The sequence below is a fragment of the Oncorhynchus tshawytscha genome, linkage group LG10 (genome assembly GCF_018296145.1).
Source record: "Oncorhynchus tshawytscha isolate Ot180627B linkage group LG10, Otsh_v2.0, whole genome shotgun sequence".
Taxonomy (NCBI): domain Eukaryota; kingdom Metazoa; phylum Chordata; class Actinopteri; order Salmoniformes; family Salmonidae; genus Oncorhynchus; species Oncorhynchus tshawytscha.
This window is the reverse complement of record NC_056438.1, coordinates 18967074-18989022: the sequence shown is the minus strand read 5'-3', so window position 1 is coordinate 18989022 and position 21949 is coordinate 18967074. Positions and strand designations below refer to the sequence as shown.

Below are 21949 nucleotides of genomic sequence, written 5' to 3'. Positions count from 1 at the left end.
AGGCTTCTAAACAGCTTCTACCCCAAGGCCATAAGACTCCTGAACAGGTAATCAAATGGCTACCCAGACTATTTGCATTGCTCCCCCTCCCCCTTATGCTGCTGCTACTCTCTGTTATTATCTCTGCATAGTCACTTTAATAACTCTACCTACATGTACATATTACCTCAATTACCTCGACATCGGTGCCAAAGCACATTGACTCTGTGCCGGTACCCCCTGTATATAGCCCCGCTATTGTTATGTACTGCTGCTCTTTAATTACTTGTTATCTCTTACTTTTTTTTTGTTGGTATTTTCTTAAAACTGCATTGTTAGTTAAGGGCTTGTAAAGTGAGCATTTCACTACATCTGTTGTATTCGGCACATGTGACATTTGATTTGATTTTGAAATACACAGACTGTAGCTCAATGATTGTGGTTGAGTAAGGCATTTCATTTTATTAAAGCTCTATAAACTCAATGTTTTAAGACAATCACCATTGTGATTTTCATTTAACCTTTATTTAACTAGGCAAGTCAGTTAAGAACAAATTCTTATTTACATTGACGGGCAAACCCTAACCCAGGCGAGGCTGGGCCAATTGTACGCCGCCCTATGGGACTCCAAATCACGACTGGTTGTGATACAACCTGGAATTGAACCAGGGTCTGTAGTGATGCCTCTAGCATTGAGATGCAGTGCCTTAGACCTCTGCGCCACTAGGAATCCCCCTTCTAAATTGAGAGAAATCTTCTCTGTTCCCAATCTGTACTCTTTCACTCTGAGCCCTTTCCTCCTCTCCCCCCCTTCCCCCTTTTCTATTTACCTCTATGCTCTCGCTCCATGATGTTTTGTTTGTTTTCTCTTTTCTACTGTCCCCTCCTAACATGTTCTTCTAGGCTTTTCTCCAGTTCCTTATGCTCACGCTCACTGATCTTTTTCCCTACCTTTACATTTCTCCAAAAGCTTTTCAGAATTGTATGTGTTCTACTCTGTCCTGCTAACATGTTCTTCTTCTCATTGTTTCCACTGTTCTTGAGGCCAAAACATGTCGTTGTCTCCTCTGGGGTGTCTGTCAGTCTGTTCTCAAAGGGTCGAAAGAACTGGGATATTTACGGAGGTCAGTTTGACTCATCGTTGTCAAATCACAATCCTCTCCTAACTCTGTCACTTAAGATCTTTAGGTCACCACCATGACCTCTTTATCGTCATCCTCAACATCATCAATTATTCCATCTTGTTCTGTCTCCATTCCTCTTTCCCTCATTATTATCCTCATCTCTGTCTGTCACAACAACAATCTTTCTTCTTTTCACATCAATCTCTGTTCAATTTTCCAATAAATTATCTCCCTGATTCTGTCCACCTTCATTTTTATTTTTATTTTTATTACAACTACGACCTGGCCAAGATAAAGCAAAGCAGTGTGACAAAAACAACACAGTTACACATAAACAAATGTACAGTCAATAACACGAAAGAAAAGAAAAATAGAAAAATCTATGTGCAGTGTGTGCAAATGTAGAAGAGTAGGGAGATAGTCAATAAATAGCCCCTAGAGGCCAAAATAATTGCAATTTAGCATTAATACTGGAGTGATAGATGTGCAGATGATGATGCAAGTAGAGATACTGGGGTGCAAAAGATTAAGAGGATAAGTAATAATATGTGAATGAGGTAGTCGGGTGTGCTATTTACAGATTGGCTGTGTACAGGTACAGTGATCTGTAAGCTGCTCAGACAGCTGATGCTTAAAGTTCCAGTCATCGGCAGCAGAGAACTGGAAGGAAAGACGGCCAAAGGAAGTGTTGACTTTGGAGATCCGGTGCAATGTACCTGTTGGAGCGTGTGCTATGGTTGGGTGTTGCTATGGTGACCAGTGAACTGAGATAAGGCGGGGCTTTACCTAGCAAAGACATATAGATGACCTGGAGCCAGTGGGTTTGGCGATGGATATGTAGTGAGGGCCTGCCAACGAGAGCATACAGGTCGCAGTGGTGGGTAGTGTATGGGGCTTTGGTGATAAAACGGATGGCACTGTGATAGACTACATCCAGTTTGCTGAGTAGAGTGTTGGGGGCTATTTTGTAAATGACATCGCTGAAGTCAAGGATCGGTAGGATAGTCAGTTTTACGAGGGTATGTTTGGCGGCATGAGTGAAGGAGGCTTTGTTGCGAAATAGGAAGCAGATTCTAGATTTAATTTTGGATTGGAGATGCTTATTGTGAGTCTGGAAGGAGAGTTTACAGTCTAACCAGACACCTAGGTATTTGTAGTTGTCCACATATTCTAGGTCAGAACTGTCCAGAGTAGTGATGCTAGTCGGGCGGGTGGGTGCAGGCAGCAATCGGTTGAAGCGCATGCACTTAGTTTTACTTGCATTTAAAAGCAGTTGGAGGCCACGGAAGGAGTGCTGTATGGCATTGAAGCTCGCTTGGAGGTTTGTCAGCAGTGTCCAAAGAAGGGCCAGATGTATACAGAATGGTGTCATCTGCGTAGAAGTGGATCAGAGAATCACCAGCAGCTAGAGTGACATCATTGGTACAGTAGTCCCCCCCATTTTCGGGCATCAAAACATTTTTCATAATGTAGAATAATGTAATCATTGTTCATATTTGGTCGCATATCCTTTGCATGCAATGTCTGCTTGAAGTCTGCGATGCATCGACATCAGGCGCTGGGTGTCTTCCCTGGTGATGCTCTGCCAGGCCTGTACTGCAGCCATCTTCAGTTCCTCGTTTCAGGGACTTATTAACTTCAGTCTCCTCTTAAGCATGTGAAATGCATGTTCAATTGGATTGTGATCCAGTGAATGACTCAGCCAGTCAAGGATTTTCCACTTTTTGGCCATCAGAAACCCCTTCGTTGCTCTAGCAGTATGTTTAGGGTCATTGTCTTGTTGCAAGATGAAGTGTCGTCCAATGAGATTGGAGGCATTTGGTTTTACCTGAGCAGATAAAATATTTCTGTAGACTTCAGAATTCATTGTTCTACTTCTGTCTGCAGTCACATCATCGATGAAGACAAGTGAGCCTGTTCCATTGGCAGCCATACAGGCCCAAGCCATAACACCCCCTCCACCATGTTTCACAGATGAGGTGGTATGCTTTGGATCATGGGCATGTCTTTTTTCCCTCCACACTTTCCTCTTTCCATCACTCTGGTACATGTTAATCTTTGTCTCATCTGTCCACAATACTTTTTTCCAGAATTCTTGGGGCTCTTTTAGGTGCTTTTTAGCAAACTGTAATCTGGCCTTTCTGTTCTTCAGGCTTATCAGTGGTTTGCATCTTGTAGTGTACCCTCTGTAGTCCTGCTGGTGTAGTCTTCTACATATGGTAGACGTATCTACACCTGCATCCAGGAAAGTGTTTTTGATCTGTTGGGCTGTTGTAGGGGGGTTTTCTTCACCATAGAGTATTGTCCGGTCATCCACTACAGTGGTCTTCCTCAGTCTACCGGGTCATTTGACATAATTGAGTTCACCGGTTGTTTTTTTCTTGTTAATGAGGTCCAGAAGTAAGACCTCCAACATACAAGCAAGTGTCTTAGCAACTATTTTAACATCAACTCCTAGCAAACTGATAGGTCTAAACCAAGGGCAGTGAACACTCTGGCCGATGAGTAGGGTTGACCCGAGCGTTCTGACCTCACAACGGCAGTCAAGCACTCAAGCTAACTGGCTAACATTGGCTAGCTTGCTAGCTACTTCCAGACACAAATGAGAGAACACCCCACTGGCCATTTTATTCACCCTAGCAGAGCTGGTTAGGCTGTTTTCATGATATCCAGAGTGCTGGTGACTAACTGTGCTGATGGCAACAATTTAATTACGTTTTTTTGCCGATGTTTACCGACACTGGCCATATTCAATGGGTATTGAGAGTTCACTTCTACGTCCCAGACCACAGGAGCTACGACTCTGGAGGATGGGATTATAGGAGCATTCTGGACAGGAATCAATTGTGTTTCGTGAGTGATTGTTTTCTGTTGTGTGTCTGCACCAGCCAGAACTGTTTTCGGTCGTTCTCTTTGTTAGTTTTGTTATTTTCCGTGTTAGTGTTTGTACCACATGGGACTGTTTAGTTTGTTTTCACTTTGTTATTTTGTAGTGTTCAGTTTGACATATTAAAATGGACACTTACCACGCTGAAAATTGGTCCGATCTCTCTTACTCCTCATCAGAAGAAGAGGACGAGTCTGAGCACTGATGGTGGGATTGTGCATTCCTGGTGTAACTCGTGCAGTTGTTGTTGCCATCCTATACCTGTCCCGCAGGTGTGATGTTCGGATGTACCGATCCTGCGCAGGTGTTGTTACACGTGGTCTGCCACTGTGAGGACGATCAGCTGTCCGTCCTGTCTCCCTGTAGTGCTGTCTTAGGTGTGTCACAGTACGGACATTGCAATTTATTACCCTGGCCACATCTGCAGTCCTCATGCCTCCTTGCAGCATGCCTAAGGCACGTTCACACAGATGAGCAGGGACCCTGGGCATCTTTCTTTTGGTGTTAATCAGAGTCAGTAGAAAGGCCTCTTTAGTGTCCTAAGTTTTCATAACTGTGAGCTTAATTGCCTACCGTCTGTATGCTGTTAGTGTCTTAACGACCGTTCCACAGGTGCATGTTCATTAATTGTTTATGGTTCATTGAACAAGCATGGGAAACCGTGTTTAAACCCTTTACAATGAAGATCTGTGAAGTTATTTGGATTTTTACGAATTATCTTAGAAAGACAGAGTCCTGAAAAAATGATGTTTTTTTTGTTTGCTCAATGTATGTACATGTAGAGTTATTAAAGGGACTATGTATAGATGATAACAACAGAGAGTAGCAGCGGTATAAAAGAGGGGGAGGGGGGGCAATGCAAATAGTCTAGGTAGCCATTTGATTAGGTGTTCAGGAGTCTTATGGCTTGGGGGTAGAAGCTGTTTAGAAGCCTCTTGTACCTAGACATGGCGTTCCGGTACCGCTTGCCGTGTGGTAGCAGAGAGAACACTCTATGACTAGGGTGGCTGGAGTCTTTGACAATTTTTAGGGCCTTCCTCTAACACCTCCTGGTATAGAGGACCTGGATGGCAGGAAGCTTGGCCCCATAGATATACTGGGCCATTCGCACTACCCTCTGTAGTGCCTTGCGGTCAGAGGCGAGCAGTTGCCATACCAGGCAGTGATGCAATCAGTCAGGATGCTCTCAATGGTGCAGCTGTAGAACCTTTTGAGGGTCTAAGGACCCATGCCAAATATTTTCAGTCTCCTGAGGGGGAATAGGTTTTGTCGTGCCCTCTTCAAGACTGTCTTGGTGTGCTTGGACCATGTTAGTTTGTTGGTGATGTTTAGACACCAAGGAACTTGAAGCTCTCAACTTGCTCCACTGCAGCACTGTCGATGATAATGGGGGTGTGCTCAATCCTCTTTTTCCTGTAGTCCACAATCATCTCCTTTCTCTTGATCACGTTGAGGGTTGTTGTCCTGGCACCACACGGCCAGGTCTCTGACCTCCTCCCCATAGGCTGTCTCGTCGTTGTCAGTGATCAGGCCTACCAATGTTGTGTCATCGGCAAACTTGATGATGGTGTTGGAGTCATGCCTGGCCGTGTAGTCATGAGTGAACAGGGAGTACAGGAGGGGACTGGGCAAGCACCCCTCAGGGGCCCCTGTGTTGAGAAGGCGGATGTTTGTTATCTACCCTTACTACCTGGGGGTGGCCCATCAGGAAATCCAGTATCCAGTTGCAGAGGGAGGTGTTTAGTTCCATGGTCCTTAGCTTATTGATGAGCTTTGAAGGCACTATTGAATGCTGAGCTGTAGTCAATGAACAGCATTCTCACATAGGTGTTCCTTTTGTCCAGGTGGGAAAAGGCAGTGTGGAGTGCAATAGAGATTGCATCACATGTGGATCTGTTGGGGCGGTGTGCAAATTGGATCATTAAAGGGTCATTAAAGATCCCATTGCACTTATTGTAAGAGTAGGGGTGTTAACCCCGGTGTCCTGGCTAAATTCCCTATCTGGCCCTCAAACCATCACGGTCACCTAATAATCCCCAGTTTACAATTGGCTCATTCATCCCCCTCCTCTCCCCTGTAACTATTCCGCAGGTCATTGCTGCAAATGAGAATGTGTTCTCAGTCACTTACCTGGTAAAATAACGGATAAATAAAAAATGGAGTGGGTCTAGGGTTTTTGGGATAATGGTGTTGATGTGAGCCATGACCAGCCTTTCAAAGCACTTCATGGCTACAGACGTGAGTGCTACAGGTTGATAGTCATTTAGGCAGGTTACCTTACTGTTATTGGGCACAGTCATTGTGGTGGTCTGCTTGAAACATGTTGGTATTATAGACTCGGACAGGGAGAGGTTGAAAATATCAGTGAAGACACTTGCCGGTCAGTGCGTGCACGTCCTGGTTATTGGTTATTTCTTAATGTGTTTGAGCCAATCAGTTGTGTTGTGACAAGGTAGGGGTGGTGTTGTTGGTCCATGACAAGTCCTCGGTGATGTGGATGCCGAGGAACTTAGAATTCGTCACTCTCTCTATGGCAGTCCTGTTGATGTGGAATGGGCATGTTCTCTCCTCTGCTTCCTGAAGTCAAGTTTTGCTGATGTTGAAGGAGAGGTTGTGTTCATAATACCACAATGCAAGTTCACTTGCCTCCTTCCTATAGGCTGATTTGTCATTGTTGGTTATCAGGCCTTCAACCGTGGTGTCGTCAGCAAACTTGATGATGTTGTGCAAAGCCACGCAGTCATGGGTGAAGAAGTACAGCAAAGGACTGAGGACACACCCCTGGGGTGCCCCTGTGTTGAGTCAGTTTGGAGTAGATGTTGTTGCCATTCAGTCTGGGGCCATTAAGTCAGATGGCTTCCATGGCTCCCAGGGGCCAGATCTGGGGTGGATACATATCTAAATCTTATTAGGGTACCTAGATCTAGCTCTGTGCTGTCTTTGTTGCGGTCATCTCAAAATAGCACTGCTGCTCCCAACTTCAAAAGATTGCACCACATACAATTTAGGAGCACCAGACATACGATTTTTAAATGGATTGATACAGCCTTTATTGGGCCTATATGAATTCTGTCCTTTTGAAGCACATGTTGTGCCTTGTAAATATATTTGTTTATTATAAAAGCTAAATGTTGATAGAAAATTTCATTGAAATTAAAAATGAATTTGTAGCAATATTAGGTGTCTACATTGTGTAAAAGCACTGTTTCCAATTGAGATATATTACGTTGAAAGGTGCACACTGTCTCTTTAAGAATGTCAAGTTTGTGATGGAATACATGCATATCTTCATTTATTAATGTCATTACTATGATCATTAATCTCCTGAAGAAGCTATCCCTTTCAAATTGGGGCAGTTTAGAGACATGGCTGAAATGTCCCCCAGGGACCAAATTTGGGGTGGCGCCAGATATAAATATTTTCAAGGAACACAAATCTACATCTCTTCCAAATTTGGTGCTTTTATCAAAAATGTATGCACGAACAATACATATCTTGTTGACAGTCTCAACAATTTCTGAACATGCATGAAATGAATTTTAAGTTCAGACAATAAACAAACAAAAAAATCCCTAATGGATTCTGAATTTCCATCAGCAGTCATTCACATCACATTGAGTCGAGTGCAACTGCAGGAGTGGTACCTCCTGTAGTCCACCATCAGGGCAGCCAGGAGACAGACAGCAGAACTGACCCCCAGGACTGCAGCCACAGTGGGGTCTGTACTGACCCCTGGTACTGGAGAGGGAGGGGTAGGGTCAAAGGCCAGGCTTTGTCAGGTGTTCTGATGTAAGAGGCAATTACTGACACCTAGCAAGTCATTTACTATGGAGCAGCATTATATATAATCTGGCGACCTCTTCTTCCTTCTGTTGTGGAAAGAGTGTTTCTAATTTGACTCAGTGGTAGACTAGCCTGGTACCAGATATGTTTGTGTGTTTAGCCAACTCCCCTGCTGTGTTCATTGTCATGTCAAAACTGGTATTTCAGATCAAGGTGTACATCAAATGGCATGTACTGGATGTATGGGATGTAGTAATACTGTAACAGGAAGCTGGCTGAAATGTGTCTCATGTTTAGAGTAGACCTCTAAACAATGTAGAAATACAGAACCATTGACTGTATGACTTTCATATGCTTCTCAGTGATAATTATCAGCTAACAATTTTAAAGTTTATGAGGAAGTTTAATTAACGTAACAAAAAGGAATTTGTTGCAGCAGACTTTGGTAGGTAGCGAGCTAGATAACTTGGTTTCCATTTTCCAAACTATTTTTGTAATCCCCATGATTAGTCATCAACGATTCCTGGTCTTGGAACTCGTGTGCTCACCCGAAATGGCTTCTGGTAAACTGTTTGCCACTATATATTGTTGCCACATGTTTGCCACAGAATCAAATAGAATCTTAAGAGAATTGTTTGCAAGAAAAAAACCTCTGGCGAACTGTTTGCCACTAGTGGCAATACATATTACCGTTGCCAAAGGTTTGCCGCAGATTCACTACTAGTGGCAAACATTTGCAAACTTCTGGCAACATTTTGTGTCACATTATTTAGTTTGCCTAAAATTTTCCACAAAACTGCAGAAAGATTGCCACAGGTTTGCCCTCAAAAAAGACCTCTTATCTTCTCCTCTGTTTCCACCTGACCTCTTATCCTCTTCCTTACTGTTTCCACCTGACCTCTAAACCCCTTCTCCCCCATCAGTTTCCACCAGAACTCTTATCACCTTCTTCTCTACTGTTTCCACCTGACATAATATCATCTTCTTCACTATTTCCACCCGACCTCTTATCCTCTTCCCTACTGTTTCCACCAGACCTATTATCATCCTATCTACTGTTTCCACCTGACCTCTTATCCTCTTCCTCACTGTTTCCACCTGGCCTCTTATCCTCTTCCGCACTGTTTCCACCAGACCTCTTATCACCTTCTCTTCTGTTTCCACCAGACCTGTCATCATCCTCACTACTGTTTCCAACTGACCTTGTATCATCTTCTACACTGTTTCCACCTGACCTCTTATCCTCTTCTGCACTGTTTCCACTTGACCTCTTATCACCTTCTCCTCTTCTGTTTCCACCGGACCTGTTATCATCCTCTCTACCGTTTCCAATGGACCTCTTATTCTCTTCCTCACTGTTTCCACCTGACCTCTTATCATCTTCTCCACTGTTTCCACCTGACCTCATCATCTTCTCCACTGTTTCCACCTGACCTCTTATCCTCTTCCTAACTGTTTCCACCTGGCCTCTTATCCTCTTCCCCACTGTTTCCACCTGACCTCTTACCTTCTCCTCTTCTGTTTCCACCGGACCTGTCATCATCCTCACTACTGTTTCCATCTGACCTTGTATCATCTTCTCCTCTGTTTCCACCTGACCTTTATCCTCATCCTCACTGTTTCCACCTGACCTCTTATTATCTTCTCCTCTGTTTCCACTTGACCTCTTATCCTCTTCCTCACTGTTTCCACCTGACCTCTTATCACCTTCTCCTCTTCTGTGTCCACCGGACCTGTCATCACACCTGTTTCCACCTGACCTTGTATCAACTTCTACACTGTTTCCACCTGACCTCTTATAACCTTCTCCTCCTCTGTTTCCACCTGACCTCTTACCTTCTCCTCTTATGTTTCCACCGGACCTGTCATCATCCTCACTACTGTTTCCACCTGACCTTGTATCATTTTCTCCTCTGTTTCCACTTGGCCACTTATCCTCTTCCCCACTGTTTCCACCTGACCTCGTATCACCTTCTCCTCTTCTGTTTCCACCGGACCTGTCATCATCCTCACTACTGTTTCCATCTGACCTTGTATCATCTTCTCCTCTGTTTCCACCTGGCCTCTTATTATCTTCTCCTCTGTTTCCACTTGGCCTCTTATCCTCTTCCTCACTGTTTCCACCTGACCTCTTATCACCTTCTCCTCTTCTGTGTCCACCGGACCTGTCATCATACCTGTTTCCACCTGACCTTGTATCAACTTCTACACTGTTTCTACCTGACCTCTTATAACCTTCTCCTCCTCTGTTTCCACCTGACCTCTTATCACCTTCTTCACTGTTTCCACCTGACCTCTTACCATCTTCTCCACTGTTTCCACCTGACCTCTTATCCTTTTCCTCTCTGTTTCCTCCTGGCCTCTTATCCTCTTCCCCACTGTTTCCACCTGACCTCTTATCACCTTCTCCTCTTCTGTGTCCACCGGACCTGTCATCATCCTCACTACTGTTTCCACCTGACATTGTATCAACTTCTACACTGTTTCCACCTAACCTCTTATCATCTTCTCCTCTGTTTCCACCTGCCTTCTTATCCTCTTTCTCACTGTTTCCACCTGGCCACTTATCCTCTTCCCCACTGTTTCCACCTGACCTCTTATCACCTTCTCCTCTTCTGTGTCCACCGGACCTGTCATCATCCTCACTACTGTTTCCACCTGACATTGTATCAACTTCTACACTGTTTCCACCTAACCTCTTATCATTTTCTCCTCTGTTTCCACCTGCCTTCTTATCCTCTTTCTCACTGTTTACACCTGGCCTCTTATCCTCTTCCTCACTGTTTCCACCTGACCTGTCATCATCCTCACTATTGTTTCCACCCAACCTTGTACCATGTTCCACACTGTTTCCACCTGACCTCTTATCATCTTCTCCTCTGTTTCCACCTGACCTCTTATCATCTTCTTTACTGTTTCCACCTGACCTCTGATCCTCTTCCTTACTTTTTTCACCGGACATCTTATCATCTTTTTCTCTGTTTCCACCTGACCTCTCAACACCTTCTCCTCCTCTGTTTCCACCGGACCTCTTATCATCCTTTCTACTGTTTCCACCGGACCTCTGATCCTCTTCCTTACTGTTTCCACCTGACCTCTGATCCTCTTCCTTACTTTTTTCACCGGACATCTTATCATCTTTTACTCTGTTTCCACCTGACCTCTCAACACCTTCTCCTCCTCTGTTTCCACCGGACCTCTTATCATCGTCTCTACCGTTTCCACCTGACATCTTATCATCTCTTTCTCTGTTTCCTCCTGACTTCTTATTCTCTTCCTCACTGTTTCCACCTGACATCTTATCATCTTTTTCTCTGTTTCCACCTGACCTCTCCTTCCCTCCATCTCCATTCTCTCCATCTGTACTTTTGCCCCCTTCTCCTTTATTTTCATCTGGATCAATTGTATATTCTCCTCTTTTTCTCCATGGTCCAAATGTTGTTATGTATGAGTAAATATAATTTACAATCCATTCAAGTTTTGGTCTCTTTTTAGCTGCATCCTTTTCATTTCCTCTTCTCTTTGACCATGAGCTCCCCTCCTCGTCTCCTCTGTTTCCACCTGACAACTTCTTCTCCCCCTCTTTTTCTTTCTTTCCACATACACTCTTTCCATCTTCCTCTCTGTTTCCAACTGACCTCTTATCCTCTTCTTGTCTGTATCCACCTGCAATACGTGTCACAGTTTTACAGTAATTGATACTACAGAACTAGAACTAAAAATTGTGATATTTAGGGCTACAGATGTAAATAGATCATGGAAGAATGGGAAGACAACAATAAGAAAACAATTGAAGAATATTGATATTTTAGGTTGTATGACAAGAGGAGTAAAACATATCAAAAAGGTAATATTTGATAACTTACATGTCCTATAAATAAGCAGATAAGCACTTTGTGATCTAAAGTGAGAGAAAAAAATCATATTGGTCATTTTTATATGATTTAAGATCATAACTTTGGCAAGTATATCTAATTTTATGGACACACACACAATGATGAAACGGGGTGCATTTTACCTTAAGTTTGGTTCCAATGTGATCTATATGGAAGAGGGGGCAGGGCGGGGGAGAAAGAGAATGTGCAGCTGCATTACATATTGAGTGTTGCATTTGTGTTGGTGAATATATTCAACATTAAAATATATTCAATTTTTTCTCATCACACCTGAATTTGGATACATTTGAGTAAATTAACTTTAATGGTTTCATTCCAAAACGCATATATCCATTTTCAGTAATTTTTGTAAATGAGCTTTTATTATTTATAGAAATTAAGAATGAGATTGGTATGGTCTTTCACTATATAATCATGGCATGGGGTTCATTAAAATCTGTCACTTGATGGTTTTTCTTTTTCTTTCAGAGAGACAAATAATCCTATTTTTTTTTTGCAAAATACTATACATCCAACTCCCACTCAGAGAAATGAGTAGAACTGCTAGGTTTTACACAGTCAAATGTAACTAATACCTACATTTTTATAAATTAATGTAGAAATAGTAAAATAATTAAATCAGTATGTAAAACATTTACATTTGTAAATGTATCCTTAGTGACTTACAGTAAGTGCATTAATCTTAAGATAGCTAGGTAAGACAACAACATATCACAGACAAATTTACAAAAATATGAGAACAGTAATATTTTACACACACATGAAGGTACCCCTAAGCAATCATTTCTGATGAAAAAACACAAATGTGAAAAATTGGTGGGTATAGCTTTTTGGAAACTCTTCAGTTATACCTTTGTCTAGTTCATTTCATAGCCAAACAAAATGGCACTATAAAATATTTACAACAACAATGTAATAACTCTTCCTTACTGAGCCGGAGTCTGGTCAAGCTGTAAAACTCTCGACTCCAGAGCACATACTGTATGCCCCCCACCCCACACACACACACACTTCTGTTTACAGTAGGCCTATGCCCACCCCCTATTGTCCATCTACCAGTATACTTTCCCTGCTGTATTTTTAAATCCCCCTTACCAGGCTTACGTTGCTGTCATTAAACAAATACCACTTCTGATCCTCATAGGACCTGATTGTAGCAGTGTAATGTCCACTTCTTAGATTTCCTTCATGGTCCACAATTGCATAGAGTTCATATGCCCCATTCTGTTCAGAGCAATCAGACAATAGAAAATATATTCCATGAACTACAGATGAAAATATAACATTTATGTAGGAGAGAATAAAAATTATAAAAATCGGTTATGTCACCTTGTGCTACTTGTCCTTGCCTAAATAAAATATTGCAGAAACCTTTCAGGAGTACTCCAACTGGGTAGTTGAAGTTCAAACATTTTGGTCTTGAGGTTAGAATGCTAGCCACAGTTCAAGAGATCTATCTAATATAGAAGTGATTGTAGGTCTAACACTTACCAAGGCTTACCTCCATGATACAATCTGTGATAAACAACCTATCAAATAAAGACCGTTTTGTAGTTACCTCTGTCTGTAATTTGTGAGGAACGTCCACAGAGCAGTTGATTTTGACATATGTCATCCTATGGTAGTCAAACTCAAACCTCTTGAGTAGCAGAGTCAGAATCTCTGGGTGATGTACCATCTTACATGCCTGGTGGAACAAAACCCACTCTCAGTCATTATTATTACAGTCTCTAAATAAAGATACAGTGACCTTTGAACCGTCAATGTGCTTTGAAAAGCTTGTGACACCCTTCCAGAGACTTGTGATACAATGAGTGATTTTAAAAGACAACTTTAAAGGTATTACTCACAGTTGTTGCTTCCACTTCTTTATTGCATTTAGCACAGTACAGCTTGTCCCCAGTGATAGTTGATTTCTCAAAAAACTCCTCAAACCCGTCATTCTGAAAACGCATACAGACACATTAGTAAATATTCTCTCTTGTACCACCTGACATATATTTTCATATTTGCCTTGTTTCCAAACACTGAGCTGCTACAGGTAACTGCAAAAATAATGGAAACACTTTAGTAAATGTGGGATAGCCTACAAAGTATATTGTAAGCAGTTGCTTCCACATAGGTGTGGTTCCCGAGTTAATTAAGAAATTAAAATCCCTATTATGCTGAGGGACATGTATAAAAATGCTAGGTAGGCCATTATTCTGGCCATTACTTGGCTACCATGGCTGTGCCCCCATAGAATAACAATGCCCCCATCCACGGGGCACTAGTGGTCAATTAATGGTTGGATGAGCATGAATACTATGTAAACCATATACCATGGCCGTCTCAGTTACCAGTTCTCAACCTAATTGAACACTTACGGGAGATTCTACAGCGACACCCGAGACACCGTTTTATAACACCATCACCAAATTATGGAATTTCTTGTGAGAAAAAAAAAATGTTGTTGCATCCCTCCAATAGAGTTCCAGACACTTGTAGAATCTATGCCAAGGTGCATTGAAGCTATTCTGGCTTGTGGTGGCCCAACACCTGATTAAGACACTTCCTTTATTTTGGCAGTTACCTGTGTTATATATTTTCCATACCACACTGTAGCTTTGACCAGGGCCTAAGGTTACGTCCATGGAGAGGGGCAGAACCCAAAATGGACCAGGTTCAATATTGGAAATATGACTATTTGCACAGGAGATAGTGTGCGACAATTGTCCTTCGAAGATCTAAAGACACAAACATATAATATTCTTATAATGTAAACATTTACATAATTGAATGTTCCCCTTAAAGGTTTTGTACAATATGACCTCAGTAATGCAATACCTTAGACACATTATTCTTGACCGTGTTTAAAATCTTCTCAAAAAACTCAGCAGCGTCACATTGCTCATATACTGGGGGAAGAACACAATGATAGATCATATGATATTCTACAAATAGAACAACGTATCACTACTCCAGTAGTGATATAATTGGAGTTGTACAATGATGACACCACGACAATTGCAATTGCTCAAGCTGTTGTGGATAAAATGCTTCTTTTTCTCAGCAGCTCAGCTTACCGGTTTGAATGTCCAATGTCCAAGAAATGTCCTTTGTGTCAGCTTCTTTTTCTTTTAATTTTTGAAACAGCCTTTTAAGCTTGTGATCAATGGTCTCTTGTTCTTGATCATTAGGAAATACTTGACTGTGGGGAGACAATTGAGATCTGTTACTGACTAATTGTACTATTTTTATTACCATTTATATCAAAGTATAACAAGTCAGGTTCTGACATTTTCATGGGGAGAAAATATCCTTTGCGCACGAGTGAGCCTAGATCCAAACCTTTCAACAGCCTCTCTGAAGTCCTTGGTCATGAAGAACACCTGCAGCACACTGTTCAAATAACAGGTTGCCCCTTGATTAATCAAACCATGGGGATGGTAGCCTAAATCAAGGACATCAATTAGTCTCATATAAAGCTTAAGGGCTTTTGTGGGATATTGACTTGTTTGTGTTCACAAATTTAACACATTTACTTACAAACATGTAATTTATACCTGTTCAATTAATGATTGCCAGGTATTAGCCAGATTTTCCTAAGACTCCTCACACCACATATATTTTCAAGAAAATTAAATCTAGGCTATACCAAAGTGTTCTGTTCACAACTTTTAAAATATGGATATTTGCTATACAGTCTTGTCTTGCGTGACTGTACTTTAGAAAAGTGGAAATATTTTGAGAATAAAGTGGAAATATTTTGAGAATAAAGTGGAAATATTGATTTTGAGAATAAAGTAACAGTATTTATTTTGAGAATAAAGTGGCGATATTTCGAGAAAAGTGGAAATATTTTGAGAATAAAGTGGTGTCATGTATATGCAGTGAGGAGAGTTAAATAACAATGATGCAAGGCAAATGAACAAAAGAGGAGATGCGTACTGAACATGTAAACAAACCAATACTGAGGCTACTGAGGGCTAAAGGTAATCAAGGTGATGATAAAGTCCAGTTGTGCTTAATGATGGGGAGTAGGTGTGCTTAATGATGGGGAGTAGGTGTGCTTAATGATGGGGAGTAGGTGTGCTTAATGATGGGGAGTAGGTGTGCGTAATATTGGTTGCCAGGGCCAGTGGTTAGTAGAATGGCGATGTTGAAGGCTGGAGAGAGGGAGCAGGAGTAGACGTGACAAGTGGCAATGTTTCGGGAATAAATGAAAAATTTGATTGAGAATAAAGTCACAGTTATATTTAAAGATTAAAGTATGGAATTTGGTTAATTGCATGTCTCCCTGGCTCCCTGTCGCTTTGCACGCCACTGTTGAAATGCTTGAGGTAGCTGACTGGTGAAACTATACTTTAGAATTGTCTTTAATGACAAGGAAATCCTTGCTATTTTACTACATGATCTGTGCCACAGATTATTTTCAGGAGGAACAGTGGTTACATACATAGTTAGAGACAAGTTGGTTGTGTGTGTCAAATAAAATAAAATGTTATTGGTCACATACACATGGTGAGCAGATGTTAATGCGAGTGTAGAGAAATGCTTGTGCTTCTAGTTCCGACAGTGCAGTAATATCTAACAAGTAGTCTAACAATTTTGTGTATGCAGGTGTGCGTGTGTGTGTGTGTGTGTGTGTGTGTGTGTGTGTGTGTGGGGGGTAAAGTAGGGGCAAACCAAACAAATGGCCATCAATCTAATGATCTAATAAACTAGTTCAAACAGGCGTCACTGCGCACTCACCCTTATCAATCTAATGATCTAACAACTCACACACACACACCAAGTTTTCCCCTGGCAATTTCAACTATGGGCATGCAGTACACTCTTCTAATGCCTTAGTGCATTATGAGCACAAACTAAAAACTTTCTTGGCACTGTCGCTGAATGAGAGGAGAACTGGGGTTGAGTCCCAGTCAGTCCGCCCTCCAAATTCTGCTGCGTAGCCTAAGCGAACACCTTAAAATGGCAACTATTAATGACCTTATCCGTGGTGCATTACAAACAGTAGTATTTCCCCCATATGGCAACTATCCTTCTAACGACTATATGCTAGTAGGCTATGTAGGCATTCTCAAAAAACAAATTATCTTGGGATCCTGGAGACTATGAGTGTGTATGTGTCCCATGTCAAGCTGCTCTCCAAATTCGCTACAACACTGCAATTTTGCAGACCATTATAAACCTGTATTGCCCACTAGATTGAATACCTTAATTGAATACCTTAACCTATAGGATAATGGTATGGTACAGTGGACAAGTGAAAGTAAATTATAAACCTATCCAACAGCTGTGGGAGGGATGAAAAATTAAGCAGGGATTTTATGCAAATGTATGTGGGATGAGAGACAACTCCTGCTGTGCAAAGCAGCTAATCTAAGGAGCTGTTTGAATACATTCATTTTTAAATTTATATTATTTTAATTCAGCTTTATTTAACCAGGTGGACTAGTTGAGAACAAGTTCTCATTTACAACTGCGACCTGGCCAAGATAAAGAAAAGCAGTACGACACAAACAACAGACTTACACATATAATAAACAAACATACAGTAAATAAAACAATATAAAAAGTCTATATACAGTGTGTGCAAATGAGGTAGAATAAGGGAGGTAAGCCAATAAATAGGCCATAGTGGCAAAATATTTACAATTTAGCAATTATACACTGGAGTGATAGATGTGCAGAAGATGAGTGTGCAAGTAGAGATACTTGGGTGCAAAGGAGCAAAAAATACAAATAAAATAACAGTATGGGGATGAGGTAGTTGGATGGGTTATTTACAGATGGGCTATGTACAGGTGCAGTGATCTGTGAGCTGCTCAGACAGCTGGTGCTCTATCACTCCAGTTCGTTCCAGTCATTAGCAGCAGAGAACTGAAGGAAAGGCGGCCAAAGTAGGAATTGGCTTGACCAGTGAAATATACCTGCTGGAGCACATGCTATGGGTGGGTGGTGCTATGGTGACCAGTGAGCTGAGATAAGGCGGGGCTTTACCAAGCAAAGACATATAGATGACCTGGAGCCAGTGGGTTTGACGACGAATATGTAGCGAGGGCCAGCCAACGAGAGCATACAGGTCGCAGTGGTGGGTAGTATATGGGGCTTTGGTGACGAAGCCTTATTTTCCACCATATTTTGCAAATTAAATTCATTAAAAATCCTACAATGTGATTTTCTGGATTTTCTTTCTCATTTTGTCTGTCATAGTTGAAGTGTACCTATGATGAAAATGACAGGCCTCTCTCATCTTCTTAAGTGGGAGAACTTGCACAATTGGTGGCTGACTAAATACTTTTTTGCCCCACTGTATGTTTGGCAGCATGAGTGAAGGATGCTTTGTTGAGAAATAGGAAGCCGATTCTAGATTCATTTTGGATTGGAGATGCTTAATGTGAGTCTGGAAGGAGAGTTCACGGTTTAACCAGACACCTAGGTATTTGTAGTTGTCCACATATTCTAAGTCAGAACCGTCCAGAGTAGTGATGCTGGACGGGCGGGCAGGTGTGGGCAGTGATCGGTTGAAGAGCATGCATTTAGTTTTACTTGCATTTAAGAGCAGTTGGAGGCCACGGAAGGAGAGTTGTATGGCATTGAAGCTCATCTGGAGGTTAGTTAACACAGTGTCCAAAGAAGGGCCAGAAGTATACAGAATGGTGTCGCCTGCATAGAGGTGGATCAGAGAAACACCAGCAGCAAGAGCGACATCATTGATGTATACAGAGAACATTTGGCCCGAGAATTGAATCCTGTGGCATCCCCATAGAGACTGCCAGAGGTCCGGACAACAGTCCCTCCGATTTGACACACTGAACTCTGTCTGAGAAGTAGTTGGTGAATCAGGCGAGGCAATCATTTGAGAAAACAAGGCTTTTGAGTCTGCCGATAAGAATGTGGTGATTGACAGAGTTGAAAGCCTTGACCAGGTCGATGAATAAAGCTGCACAGTATTGTCTCTTATTGATGGCGGTTATGATATTGTTTAGGACCTTGAGCGTGGCTGAGATGCACCCATGACCAGCTCGGAAACCAGATTGCATAGTGGAGAAGGTACGGTGGGATTCGAAATGGTCGGTGATCTGTTTGTTAACTTGGCTTTCGAAGACCTTAGAAAGGCAGGGTAGGATAGATATAGGTCTGTAGCAGTTTGGGTCTAGAGTGTCTCCCCCTTTGAAGAGGGGGATGACCACGACAACTTTCCAATCTTTGGGAATTTTAGACTAAACAAAAAAAGAGGTTGAACAGGCTAGTAATAGGGGTTGCAACAATTGCGGCGGATTATTTTAGATCCAGATTTTGCAACTCTTTAAGAACGTAAGCTATCTGGATTTGGGTGAAGGAGAAATGGGGAGGCTTGGGCAAGTTGCTCTGGGGGGTGCAGGGCTGTTGACCGGGGTAAGGGTAGCCAGGTGGAAGGCATGGCCAGCCGTAAATGCTTTTATTTATAGTGGATTTATCGGTGGTGACAGTGTTTCCTAGCCTCAGTGCAGTGGGGATTCGCCTTTTCTTGAAATAATCATTGATCTATATATACACACAGTAGGCCTATTGGATAAATTATGATAGGCTATTCAAGCAATAAGGCTGTTCTTATGCACAATGCAACGCAGAGTGCTTGGATACAGGCCTTAGCCGTGGTATATTGGCCATATAACACAACCCCTGAGGTGCCTTATTGATATTATAAACTGGTTACCAATGTAATTAGAGCAGTAAAAATACATGTTTTGCCAGTCATATGCGTGATGTAAGGTCTGATATACCACAGCTGTCAGTGTGGTATCAGCATCCAGTGCTTGAACCACCCAGTTTATAAAAATAAATAATCACTGATCTGACATGACTGGGTTGGTAGCCTAGCAGAATATCTCCTTTCACTATCCATCTATAGATGATGTCTTCAAGGATGCGAGGAATGAAGGATGCATAGGTTATCCAAAAACAGGGATATTGTCTCCCTTATAGGCTATTTGTGTCAGCTATACTAATTTAGGCTACCATTTGCTCACCTTAGAGGCTAGATCTGTTAGGTTATAATAATGGACCGTAAAATTGCGGTCTCAGACGGGGCTTTAGCCTGCCCCGTTGCTATGCAAAGTCCATGACCAGGGTTTACGGGCAGCCCATGAGCCCGACACGGACGTGCTATCCTTCTCCACACCAATCCGTGACTTACATTCACAACATAATAAGCATAGACGTATGAGGTTACTTCCTTGTAAGTTTACATAGAACACTATGCCATTACGCACAAATTTGTAAATTAACCTTTCGTTGTAACATAGAGGCTGCTGGCCTAGCTGTTACTCTAAAATACTATGCAAGGTGTTGGCATACGCAGGATATTGAGGATAACATTGTAGCGAATTCGAAGGACACAAAACGAATCTATATTCGCAGTCTAACAACGCACCATGGTGGTTAGAATGGTGTGTATGCACGTACGAATGTAAATCGCATTGGATAAAAACGTCTGCTAAAAATTGCATATATTAGTGCAGTGACGCCTGTTTGAACGTGTGTGCAGTGGTGGAAAAAGTACCCACCTGTCATACTTGGGAAAGTCACCCAGTAAAATCATACTTGAGCAAAAGTCTACAAGTATTTGGTTTTAATATACTTAAGCATATAAAGTAAAAGTATAAATAATTTCAAATTCCTTACGTTAAGCAAAGTAGACGGCACCATGTTCTTGTTTTTTAAATTTACGGATAGCCAGGGGCACACTAACACTCAGACATAAGAGGCAGTTCCCAGTGCCAGGGAAAACGTATGGAGTAAAACGTACATCATTTTCTTTAGGAATGTAGTGAAGTAAAAGTTGTTAAAAATATAAAATTGTACAGGAAAGTACAGATACCTCCCAAAAACGACTTAAGTAGTACTTTCAAGTATTTTTACTTAAGTACTTTACACCACTGCGAGGGTGATACACCTACCAAAGGACACAGATTTGGATGAAATACCTCATCCATGCCTGCGTGGTTCTCCTTCTGAAAAGACCCAAGCTGTGGCACAAACTCTTCCAGGTCTTAATAAACATAATAATATGGTTATTATGAGCTAAAAGAGAAAGAAATTCCTTGTTACTAAAGCAAATTCTGAAGTATAGTTTCACCAGTCATCTCTACCTCAGGTATTTCAACAGTGGCGCGCACAGCAACAGGGGGCCAGGGAGACATGCAATTAATAACCAAAGCCCATACTTTAATCTTGAAATATGACTGTAACTTTATTTTTAAAATGTCGATTTTATTCTCAACATTTTGTCTTTAATCTCGAAATATTGCTACTTTATTCTCGAAATATTGCAACTATTCTCGAAATAATGGCACTTTATTATCGAAATAATGTAACTTTTTTAAAGTACATGCAGCAAGTACATGCAAATATAATGTATCGAAGTACCACCAGCAATCACTGTTTATTTTTTGTTATCTTCACTTGGCACTAATACTCTTAGGTACAAACTATTTCGGCTATTTATATTAATCTAGGACGTTTTCGGTGGTCACAGAGAGACTGATTAACGTCTTCATTCTATGTTTAGCATAGATTTTCTGCGTGTAAAGTGACGCAGGAGGACAGAAGGTGATCTAACGAGGCACAGCTGTTCTACGAGTGGTCTAAGGCAGGCGTTGATTTCAAGTGGTTTTGGGAAACGGCTCGGAAATGTAAAGATTCTCTTACGTTCTAATGATGAATTTAGCCTTAAGATGCTTTTGGGAAATCGTGCGCTGGTGTGTCGTATTTAAAGCAGCAGAATTCAGAATAATGTGTGAAACAACAGATTTTTGCTGTGTGTGTGTGTGTGATGTGTTACGGTACCTGTGTCTGTTGTGCATAATGAATCCATGGCATCATAAATCACTCACTATAAAGTATGTGAAGGAGAGAAATATATTTATATAAAAATTGTCATTTAAATTGTAGACTGGTAGGGTTGGCTACATTAAAATATACATTTCTAGTAAGTAAATACAATAACGTTTTTAGATCTAGGCTAATGCATCGAGCTGAACGCTTCCTAAACAGTGAAACAAAAAATATTAGAGTTAATCGCCTAACTATATAGACATATCTTGCAGTGGAAAATTGAACACTGAAAGTGAATAATCATATAGGCTAAAATATTTTACTATAATGGGTTGTAAATCCTTCTTTACAGTTTATTCCAAGCTTACCGTTTTCGTTAACTGTTGAGCAGCTTTCAGTAGAGTGTACATGTATACGAACAGACACTTGACTGCAGAGCTGATAAATCTCTCAAAAACTTCACTTTCGATTTA

At 41.5% G+C, this 21949-nt stretch overlaps 1 protein-coding gene across 4 annotated transcripts; it reads right to left on the bottom strand.

Moving 5' to 3' along the window:
• Window positions 1-7438: 7438 nt before the first annotated feature.
• On the bottom strand, window positions 7439-21927 carry LOC112236305 (uncharacterized transmembrane protein DDB_G0289901). Of its 4 annotated transcripts, none has more exons than XM_024404881.2 (13): window positions 21845-21927; window positions 21489-21534; window positions 15000-15102; window positions 14735-14859; window positions 14496-14566; window positions 14264-14395; window positions 13520-13612; window positions 13228-13356; window positions 12765-12893; window positions 11792-11814; window positions 11640-11674; window positions 9837-11439; window positions 7439-9470 (listed from the first exon to the last, which is right to left on the bottom strand). In XM_024404881.2, exons 2-13 carry the CDS (start codon window positions 21514-21516, stop codon window positions 8822-8824), a joined length of 3120 nt encoding a protein of 1039 aa, XP_024260649.2. In that variant the 5' UTR covers window positions 21517-21534; window positions 21845-21927; the 3' UTR covers window positions 7439-8821. The 4 variants fall into 4 exon arrangements, with proteins under 4 accessions (XP_024260649.2, XP_042184225.1, XP_024260644.2 ...); XM_042328291.1 differs by having other exon boundaries at window positions 7439-9938; window positions 10404-11439; window positions 21845-21926; XM_024404876.2 differs by having other exon boundaries at window positions 7439-11439; window positions 21845-21926.
• Between the last annotated feature and the right edge of the window lie 22 nt (window positions 21928-21949).

Excerpts from the sequence above, each read along its gene's own strand:
- LOC112236305 (XM_024404876.2), bottom strand. The coding sequence starts at position 21,516 with ATGGATTCATTATGCACAACAGACACAG. Across the intron at positions 14,567-14,734 it reads GACATTGGACATTCAAACCG|TATATGAGCAATGTGACGCT; the intron begins GTAAGCTGAGCT and ends TTCTTCCCCCAG. Across the intron at positions 12,894-13,227 it reads CTCACAAATTACAGACAGAG|AATGGGGCATATGAACTCTA; the intron begins GTAACTACAAAA and ends TGCTCTGAACAG.